Source organism: Bos javanicus, chromosome 5 (assembly GCF_032452875.1).
Source record: "Bos javanicus breed banteng chromosome 5, ARS-OSU_banteng_1.0, whole genome shotgun sequence".
NCBI classification, from domain to species: domain Eukaryota; kingdom Metazoa; phylum Chordata; class Mammalia; order Artiodactyla; family Bovidae; genus Bos; species Bos javanicus.
In genome coordinates, this window is record NC_083872.1 from 28,107,851 (window position 1) to 28,118,345 (window position 10,495).

Sequence of the window (10,495 nt, forward strand, 5' to 3'; positions counted from 1 at the left end):
CTTCAAAGGGCCCAAAACCCTCTTGGCCCCACCCCGCCACTCCAGGTCTACACCACCATCTGGCCAAGGCACAAGAATACATCCCTGGGTCCAGGCCAGCAGGACCCCCGCTTAAGGGGTGGCGGCTGGGAAACCATCCCCTCCTTGATCCCCAGTATGGCCTCCTCTATCCACCCCAGACTCCACCTCAAATTTTTACACTAGTGAAATCAGGTTAAAGAAAACATTAAAAGCAGACTTGAAAGGATTATGAAATCATAAACATGCAGAAGAAGTGAAGCCGGTGGGTGGGGCAAGGAGCAGGCCCACTCTCTGCTGAGTGAGAGGGTGCGGAGCGGAGCAGCAGGGGTATTTCTGATAGGAAGCAAGAATCCCTTTCCCTTACACAAACCCTTTTGGTCCCCAAAGTACATTCTTGTGTATTATCCATTTAATCCCCCCAACAACCCTGGAAGATAAGAATGAATTCCACATTACAGCCAAGGAAACAGAAGCTCAGAGAGGTTAAGAACGTCCCCAGAGCCACACAGCTAGGAAGTGTCCAAGCTGGCATTTAAACCAGGCCTTCCGATTTGGACTCCCTTGCCCAGGTTGCTAAATACCTGCTGCTTCACCATGGGTGACTATGATCTGAAGATTACTTGGTGCCAGCTGAGGCCACCTGCTCCTCGCTTCCCCAAGGCCTCTGCCCTACTCGGAAGGACAGGTGTGGGATGTGGAGATAGAAACCAGCTAGCCTGGTGCTGGGCAAAGACCTGCAGTGGCTCCGGCTGTGAAGACAAGGGCAGACCCCGGACAGAACGTGGGGCGTCCAGGGAGGATCCAGGAACAGCAGCACAGGGACAGCATTCGGTTCTGGAAGGCTCCCTGGAGGAGTTGCCACCCTCAGAGGAAGTTCCTCTGCCCTTCTTTCTGAAGTTCCTAACCTCTCAGGGGCCTGGCGAGCCTCCCTGGGGGTACAGATGACATCCCCAGGTCTGTACTCAATGAGCATTAAAGAATAGCCATCATTATGTTAATAAGTGGCCCCAGGACATATAGGAAAGAGGGGACTTTGGAAAGAACCAAGAGTTCAGAACCTGTGGGAGCCAGAAATCACAGTGTCTTCGAATAAGAAAAGCCGCCTTCCTCCCCCGTCTCTGCACAGAGCAGTCTCTGAATGTTCTTCCAGGAGTGACAATTCCAGGGCTGGCAAACAGGGTGAGCCCCTCCCCTGGCTGGTGGTCTTGGAAGGAACTGGGACTCACAGGACCTGTTTCTTCTTAAAGAGCCAAGAGATAGTGTCCAGAGCAAGTTCGAAGCATCAAGGCTTTCCCGGAACTGGGTTCTCCCATCCTTTCAGTCAAGTGGGAGAAAGTATCTAAAGGGAGTCTCCCCATTATCCACAAGAGGCCATTATTGTGGCCACTGAGAGTTAAGTGGTTTGTAGTTTTGTGGGTGAGAAATGAAGGCCCTGGAACAGAACCTTTCAAGCTGGAATCCAGAAGGTTCTAGGAGACCATGGGCTCAACCCTATGCCCTGCAGGAAGCATGATCAAAACAGCCTCTGTGGACCTGAACCACCTCCAAGCCATGCTGCTTGAGTGGGTTTGGGCTCTCTTGATCTATCTGCCCCTGAAACACAACGATATACCTGAGAATGTATCCTGTATGGAGCCCCGAGGACAGAGGTGATGATCTCTGGTGGTCTCCCCCAACCTGGGGCCCTAGAGCTTCTTCCTGGAGATGGTGGCCCCAGTCCCTACCCCACACTCAGCCATTCCAGACTGTTGTGTTCAAACCCGTCTCCAGGTGTGGGTTGAGGCCATCTCACAAGGAGACTGCGGGAAAATTAATTACCCTAATGTATGTAAACGAGCTTTGAAGATGAAAAGTGCAAACGCACAGTGTCCCTAATAACATCTTCAATACTTTTACGGAGGCCGGGAGTCACTGCTGAGCTCACCTTTAAGACGAGTCCTTGGAGAGTTGTTGGCAAACTCCCCAAGCCAATAAACAACATAAAATGACTTTTCACTTCTTTCATGTAGCCAACCCCAGCTCTCTCCACCAATAAAAGGACCGAGGAGGATCAGAGGGTCCAGAAGCATCCTACGTAGCGCACCCGCCGCTCTCAACACTCCCTTGCTCAAACCTCCATCCACTCAGACCCACACCATGTCGTGCCGTTCCTACAGGATCAGTCCAGGATATTCCGTCACCAGGACCTTCAGCTCCTGCTCGGCTGTGGCCCCCAAAACGGGCAGCCGCTGCTGCATCACCGCCGCCCCTTACCGAGGCGTGTCCTGCTACCGGGGACTGACGGGCTTTGGCAGCCGCAGCGTCTCGGCCCTGGGCTCCTGTGGGCCCCGCATAGCGGTGGGCGGCTTCCGTGCTGGCTCCTGCAGCCGCAGCTTCGGGTACCGCTCCGGCGGCGTGGGCGGCCTCAGCCCTCCCTGCATCACCACCGTGTCAGTCAATGAGAGCCTCCTCACGCCCCTCAACTTGGAGATCGACCCCAATGCGCAGTGTGTGAAGCACGAGGAGAAGGAGCAGATCAAGAACCTCAACAGCAGGTTCGCTGCCTTCATCGACAAGGTCAGTGAGGCCTGGGATGGTCCAGAGATGGCCCCGGCCCTGCCTTCCCCTCAGGAAGGTCCCAGTCTTCAGGGGAGCCAGCGTATGGCTGCCAGCCACCGGAGGGAAATGCAGGCCAATCTTCACAGAAGGATTTATTTTTCTCATGTAATTCCAGCAAAGTGTATCTATACCCGCAGCCCAGCATGGTCCAGAAATTGAGTCTGTGCTGTAAAGGGTTTGCGCTTCCAGAGACAAGACAACATGGGAATATCCGAGCTGCCGTGAAACATTGGGCGCTGGGTGCTGGACGAGCAGAGGGGCAGTGGGGAGAAAAGAAGGCCCGTGGTGGGGCAGCTTGGGAAGCAGTTGGAGCTCTGCTCAGAGCCCTGCCACCTCCCCACCTCCCTGCCTCTGTTCACAGTGCTAATCTTCAGGCCTGTTGCTTGTCCCCTTGATAGAACCGGCTTCATATGTTTGCTTTGAAGATTAACTGGGCTCCTGTGCAATCAGTGCCGGCACATAGAAAGTGATAAATGTTAGCTGTTAGCATTCTTCCAAGGACAGTAGTGGGCGAGGAGATGTGGTAGGCAACCAACCAGGCTTGCCAGGCTGCTTCATGGGTGCAGAGCTGGGAATGGAGGAGGGGAGGCCACTAGACTGGCGAGAAGAGACCCACCGGTGCAGAGGGTGAGAAATCCCCAGCTGCCCTCTGGCTGCCTCCCACAAAGGTCACAGCTGCACCTCCCTTCGTGTGGGCTCTGTCCATGGGGCCTTACTCCAGCAGAGGAGATAGGACCAGACTCAGATCTGGGACCCGGGGTGAAGGACAGTAAGGGGGACCTTCTTATTATCACTTTCTTTAGTGATCTCAGTTAATCCTTGAAATGACTCACTGGAGTAGATATTACCATCTCTATTTTTTTAATAACAAATTGAAGCTGAGAGCTTAGGGAGCTGCTTAGACAGACTGTTCATAGGGTTCTCACGACTGAGCAACTGAACTGAACTAGATAAATCATGGTGACAGGCAGGTGAAGGAGGCTCAAGGAACGTAGGATCCTGACTCCTGACTAATTATGAGATGATAAGTTAGTCATTTCATACCTTGGGGTCTCCTTTTCCCCTCCTGTACTATAGGGGAAATAAGATCTCCCCCCATAGGGTTGTGAGAATTGAATAAAATTGATTGGTAGGTGCAGTCATAGATAAAGGTGTGTGTGTGTGTGTGTGTGTATCTTAGCACAAGCCCTGGGACCACACAGTAAGTATTCAATAAATGTTTGTTGCTTACATGAATAAATGAAGAACTTGTAATTAAAGTCATAGTTAAATTGGTTGAGCACTTCCTGTGTGTCAGAAACTCTTCTAAACACTTTGCATGTAGCAACTTGTTCAATCTTTACAACTTTAAGGAAGGTACTATTATCATCTCTGTTTTGGAATGAGAAAACCAAGCACCCAGAGGTGAGACAGCTGCCATTACAGTGGCAGACCTGGGATGTGAATCTGACCTTTGGCCTCAAGCCCGGGTCACTCCCACCCACAGTGCCTCCCTGGGGGGCTGGGAGCAAGGCCCCCTGAGTCGCAGGGATTCCAGGGCTCAACCCCCGCCTGGCCCCGGCTGTTCAGCGGGCACCAGGGCAGGGGAAGAGAGAACTCTGGGCAACCAGACACCTCCCGGGGCTCCTCCTGAGTCTCTTTCTCCCACTCTGGGCGGCAGGTGCGCTTCCTGGAGCAGCAGAACAAGCTGCTGGAGACCAAGTGGCAGTTCTACCAGAACCAGCGCTGCTGCGAGAGCAACCTGGAGCCCCTGTTCAATGGCTACATCGAGACGCTGAGGCGGGAGGCTGAGCATGTGGAGGCCGACGGCGGGAGGCTGGCCTCAGAGCTCAACCACGTGCAGGAGGTGCTGGAGGGCTACAAGAAGAAGTGAGTGTGGCACCACCTGTGGTAACAGGGTTAAGGGGGAAGGCTCTGCCCACAACCCTCTTGAAGCAGCTTCATTAAGATTCCTGCCTGTCTGCCAAGAGGGGCTGCCCGCTACCCAAGAGTATGGGCAGTAGGAGCCTAGGTTTCTTCAGATTCTTTGGCTCCACCTCAACTCCTTGGAGGCCCATGGGTCTTAGAGATGGTTTCAGAGGAGTAAGGAAGCCCAATGGGGTTCCATGGCTTTCTTGCTCCTCCTGCTCCCCTTCCTGACCCAGGCTCCACATCCTCTCTGCCCGTGGCACCAGCTCTCTTTGGATCTAGGATGGATGGAAAGATGATTGTAGACCTGGGCATGGAATGTGCATTCTCTGATCTCATCCCAGAGGCAGCAGGACTCAAGTGGAATGAGCCAGGCTGGGACAGGGCTAGCCCACAAACAATGCACAAATAGAATGGGGAGAGAACGGGATGACGTTTGCAGAGTTCACCCCATTTGACTCCCAGAAGAGCTTGCCCAGGATGGCTGCCAAACCCTGACTCCTCAGCTCCAGCCTCTGACTCTCTCACACGCAGGTATGAAGAGGAGGTGGCTTTGAGGGCCACAGCAGAGAATGAGTTCGTGGTTCTAAAGAAGGTAAAGGGGCTGGGCTCCGGGAGGGAGGGAGCGGCACCTCTGTGCGCACAACCTCCAGTGGGACGGGTCGCCACACCCACCCAGAGCACCTTCCCGGGGCCTCCTCCCACACGCTCGCCCCCTCCTCTCTACCCCACCACCAGGATGTGGACTGTGCCTACCTGCGAAAGTCAGACCTGGAGGCCAACGTGGAGGCCCTGGTGGAGGAGTCTAATTTCCTGAAGCGCCTCTATGACGAGGTGAGGGGGCCCCTGCCAACCAGCCTGGAAGAGGGGAGGGAAGGTGAGGGGACCCAGAGCGGAGACTGTGTGCACATTCACCCCCTGAGGGATGACAGCATGTAAGGAACACGCACACACATGCAAGTGGGCGTACTGTGAGGCTGTCACAGACACGTGCACGTGAGCACCGAGGACTGTGGAGCACGTATGTGCTTGGGCTTCTCTGTGCTTGTGGTCTCTGGGTGTTGCCGTGTGTGTGCCTGTGGCTGGTCTGAGTGCGTATAGGTCTCTACATGGATATGAAAGTGTATACGTGGGGTGGAGAGTGCAGGGGGTGGGTAGGGTGGGTTTCCAGTGATAGAGGGGTCTTAATTCCTGGACAGATCACTAGTCCTGGCATTCATACCCGAGCTTCCCTGCTGAATGACGTTGAGTCAGGCCTTTTTCATACACTGGGATTCAGTTTCCCCATTTGTTAAGTCTGTCCCCAGCTGATCTCTAGAGCCCCTTCCAGCTTCACTGATGATGTACCTGTGTGTGAACGAAGGCAAGTGGGAGTCATGAATCATGCATGGCCAGTGGGTCCCCCAGGGAGTGGACAGCCCCCAGGGGTAGAGCATGTGACCCAGACCAGACACCAGAACCAAATGCATTGGCTTTTGGCACCCACCCCAGGAGATCCAGATCCTCAACGCCCACATCTCAGACACCTCAGTCATTGTGAAGATGGACAACAGCCGAGACCTGAACATGGACTGTGTTGTCGCCGAGATCAAGGCTCAATACGATGACATTGCCAGTCGCAGCCGGGCTGAGGCTGAGTCCTGGTACCGCAACAAGGTGAGTGGTCCAGAACAACTGCCTCCTGGACATGGCACTGGAAAGGATATGAAGTGTGGATTAGAAAAGGCTTCTTCTGCCTGGGGACTTTGATCTTTAGGGATGTCGAGAAAGAGACAGATCTCAATTTGGGTGTCAGAGCAAGGTGGCCATGTATAGTTGCACAGGCTGAATACTGTGCAACCTGCACAATTATCCAAGTTGTCCTGAGTGGATGAGCTGTCCCATTCTGAGCCTCAGGAGCCTCTCTGCTTCCTCCCAGTGTGAGGAGATGAAGGCCACGGTGATCCGGCATGGGGAGACCCTACGCCGCACCAAGGAGGAGATCAACGAGCTGAACCGCATTATCCAGAGGCTGACAGCTGAGATTGAAAATGCCAAGTGCCAGGTATGGGTTCTGGGAGGGCTTGAATACCCAGCACAGGAAAACTGTAGCACCAGGCCCTTTGCCCGCAGAAGAACAAAGGTCTAGCCCTAATCAGGCCTCAGAGTGTGCCCGTGAGGAAGCAGGGGCCCAGAGAGGGGGCTGGGGCCCTGGCACTTCACACAGCACAGGAGCTGAGACGAGCCAGATCACTGATATCCCCCTTCTGGCCACCCTGAAGCACCATCAAGAAGAAATGATGAAAAGTGTCCATCACCTCCCTTGTGTTCATAGTCCCATTAACTACCTGCTCATAGGAGGTTAACCTAACTTTTCTCTGGGATCCTTGCCCCAGCTCCCTTGGCTCAGATGAGCCTAGCTGCACCTTCCCATCCTCACATCTCCTTCCCCACAGCGGACAAAGCTGGAGGCCGCAGTGGCTGAGGCTGAGCAGCAGGGTGAGGCGGCCCTTAACGATGCCCGCTGCAAGCTGGCTGGGTTGGAGGAAGCCCTTCAGAAGGCCAAGCAGGACATGGCCTGCCTGCTCAAGGAGTACCAGGAGGTGATGAACTCCAAGTTGGGCCTGGACATCGAGATCGCCACCTACAGGCGCCTGCTGGAGGGCGAGGAGCAGAGGTGAGGCTGAGGAAACCTTGGGAGTCTAGAAGGAGGCGGCCCTGGTCCTCTGGGGGTGAACTTCCCTGAACCCAAGTGGGAACTGCATCTTTGCCCACTGCTAGTACAGCTCAGGCTTCAATAGAAATAATAATTTATGAACGCTTTATTAGGCCTGTGCTCCGTGCTCATTTTAATCCTCACAAACCAGGTATTGTTTTTCCCATCCAAAGATAAGGAAATAAGGCCCAGCGTTCAGCGACCTTTTCGGGGCTAGACAGTTAATAAGCAGAAGAGCCAGGACCCTCATGCAAGACTTGTGGCTCTGAAATCCACTCTCTTCCAGTAGCTTCCTACAGGAGGCTGCCGCTTGGCCTGCCCTGGAAGCCGGTACATTATAAGGTCGATGCAGTCTATGCTATAGCTCTTCATTGGTACCAGGCCCTTTCACATGCTTTCTGTAAGCCTGATCGGCACTATCCAGGGTGGGCCAAGTCATTCCGATTGGAAGCAGCACGTGGATTTCATAGCTTCACTCACCTTTGCTGAAAAGCAGAAGGCCTTGTCTCTGTGGTCAGTGAATAGTTAAAGGAGTGTGAGCATTTAAGGCAAACTCTAGGGAGCACTTCCTGCCTCTGGGGAATTGGATCTGTACACAGCAGGGCCCTCTCTGTGCCTAAGCTTCAAGGAAGCTGCCTCAAGGAATCCAGCTCAGTGCTTGGAATTAATTAGACTTTTCTTTCCTGTAGGCTGTGCGAAGGAGTGGGCTCTGTGAATGTCTGTAAGTACCTGCTTGAAACCCCCCTAGAAAACTGGCTTTATTGATGGGCAGATTTGAGCCGGACAGCCTAACCTACAGGACCTGGAAAGTTCCAGACCTGGGAGGGGGCCTTTCATGCCCCCTGCTCCCTCCCCCGCTACGCCCCGCCACCACCCCCTTACCTTCTCCCTGGAGGCACTAAGCAAAGGCATCTTTGGGCGCCCTCCACTGGTGAATGTGTGAACTGCATGCCCGGGAAATAAGAATGCAGCCTCTTCGCCCCTGGGCTGCCCTGGTGGCTCAGATGGCAAAGCGTCTGCCTCCAATGAGGGAGACCCGGGTTCAATCCCTGGGTTGGGAAGACCCCCTGGAGAAGGAAATGACAACCCACTCCAGTACCCCTTTGCCTGGAAAATCCCATGGACAGAGGAGCCTGGCAGGCTAGAGCCCATGGGGTCACAAAGAGTCGTACACGACTGAGCGACTTCACTTCACTTCAGCTTTGCCACTGAATCTGGGGGTACTTGCTTCCTTCTCGCCTGGGTGCCCTAGAAGGCTGAGGTGCTGAGAACAGGATCTGAGTTATGAACCACTAAACTCATCGGGGAGGAGGAAGCTCATGCATGCAGAAGCCCTTGGGGGCCTGTCCTGGGGTTGGTGACATCACTGCGGTCCATTCAGCCCTCCCTGTCCCCTCTCTTCCCACAGGTGTCAGCAGCTCACGCGGTGGAGTCACCTGTGGGGGCCTCACGTATAGCACCACCGCAGGCCGCCAGATCGCCTCGGGCCCCGTGGCCACCGGGGGCAGCATCACAGTGCTGGCGCCCGACTCCTGCGTCCCCTGTCAGCCCCGTGCCTCCAGCTTCAGCTGCGGGAGCAGCCGGTCTGTCCGTTTTGCGTAGAGTCAGAGGCCCCGCCTGCATCCCCCCAGCACGGAAGGGTGTGTGAATGGAAAAAAAAAAAATTGTGTGCTTGCTTCCAGAATCTTCCATGTGTTCCTACAAGGGAAGGACCCTCCGCCGCTCTCCGCACCACCTTCTCCTTTTAGGGAGTTTTTTTCCTGGTTCTCCAACAGGCTTCAGTTAGAAAGAGTCATTCCCAGCCCTTTCACTCAACTCCGATTTGAATGCTAAATTCCCGCGGCCAATTTGTGTTATTCACCAAGCTCTCTGGGACCCTCCCAATCACCCAGGGCAGCTGGGCATCATGAAAACTGTCTTCCTCTGGCACAAGGAATAAGCCGAACCATCCAGTCAGGTCTCCCTCAACCTTAGAATCAGAGAGGAAGCCGCCCCCACTCCAGCAGATCCCTTGTCCTGGCTGGGAAGTTCTCTGCAGGAATTGCCCCTTGGTCATTTGAGTTTGTATTTTGCTTGTCTCTCTAACTGATTGCCTTCTTCTGGGTTAACCTGTTCCAGCCAAACTCCTCCTGTGACGTCCCAGTTGAGAGGCCTCTTGTGGGGGGAATTCTTTTGACTTTGGACAGGTCTTGCTATTCAATACACCTTAACAGATTTCAAAGAAAACGCCATGGTTGCTCCAGATCGCCCCCTGCCGGCGCAGGGGGAATCTGTCCAATCCAGAGCAGGTGGGCTGGAGAAGGGGAGGCCACTTTCTGGGTCTCCCTCTTATTATGACTGTCTGTGGGTGCCGTGCCTTCTGGGTTGTCTCATTCTGTGTTTCAATAAATGCTGCTGCGATGCAAAGACATGTGATCTTGTGAATGGCAATGTCTCCGACTGTTGCCCTAATGGCCTGGGAGTGAGCAACGAGAATGAAGACAGAACACAAAATCTGGTGCAATGGGTCAGGGGATCTGCAGCCTCTATTGGACTGAGGTGCAGAGTCCACTCTGAGTCCAGCTTTTATTTCTAATGGCAGACTACAAAACTTTCTTTGATCTTTCTTCCCCAAGACACTACCGTGACATAGTCCAGATCTCCTTGTTTTTACCCCAGGCCATTCTCCTCTAGGATAGTCTCAGGACCAGTCAGCAAGTGCATAGGCAGTGTTCATACCTGACACTGACTTGGTGTTCCAAGGTCCATGCTTTCATGATCCCAGTCATACTCCCTTATGGGTCTGGCCTTGGGGTTTGTAACAAGGCCATTATTCTAAGAAAAACGTGAAGAAAAATCACAACACAGTTTCGTAACATTTGCTGTTTTTCAAAGTGCTACTTCTGTGAAATTTCTCAAGGTTGGGAAAGCACATTATTAGGAATTCCCACTACATCCAACTCTCCAACATGTCTGACGCTCAGCTCCCACTTGCTCCATCTCTAGCTGACCAGCCCTTTCCAGCCCCAGCCCCCCAGTGGTGCTGCCTCTTCCTCTCCACTTCCATAGCCTGATTCCAGCTCAGACCCCTCAGTCCTGGACCACAGCTCCAGATTCCCACATGACCACTTTCTTCTCATTCCTCACACACACCTCCCCCCAGCAGCCAGAATCCCAAACTCATGGCTCTTATCCCCTACCACCTGGTTCAAACAATTTCCCAGCATATGCACGTGCTCCTTAGGCCAGACACAGTCTCCTCCAGCTCGTCTTCCCGCACTTGCTCCTCAGTCC

The 10,495-nt window shown here is 53.9% G+C and overlaps 1 protein-coding gene across 2 annotated transcripts in view; it reads left to right on the top strand.

The window, feature by feature from the left end:
* LOC133247337 (keratin, type II microfibrillar, component 5) overlaps positions 1-9,632 on the top strand; it is a 76,163-nt gene extending 66,531 nt beyond the window's left edge. The window contains exons 1-9 of one of the 2 annotated variants that reach the window (XM_061415992.1): positions 2,068-2,577; positions 4,280-4,488; positions 5,062-5,122; positions 5,266-5,361; positions 6,019-6,183; positions 6,446-6,571; positions 6,963-7,183; positions 7,912-7,943; positions 8,631-9,632. In XM_061415992.1, coding sequence (XP_061271976.1) covers positions 2,158-2,577; positions 4,280-4,488; positions 5,062-5,122; positions 5,266-5,361; positions 6,019-6,183; positions 6,446-6,571; positions 6,963-7,183; positions 7,912-7,943; positions 8,631-8,824 — 1,524 coding nt within the window. In that variant the 5' untranslated portion in view covers positions 2,068-2,157 and the 3' untranslated portion in view covers positions 8,825-9,632. Of the gene's footprint in view, positions 1-2,067; positions 2,578-4,279; positions 4,489-5,061; positions 5,123-5,265; positions 5,362-6,018; positions 6,184-6,445; positions 6,572-6,962; positions 7,184-7,911; positions 7,944-8,630 lie in introns of those variants that run through there. The other variant, XM_061415991.1, reaches the window with a different exon arrangement.
* The last annotated feature ends 863 nt before the right edge of the window (positions 9,633-10,495 follow it).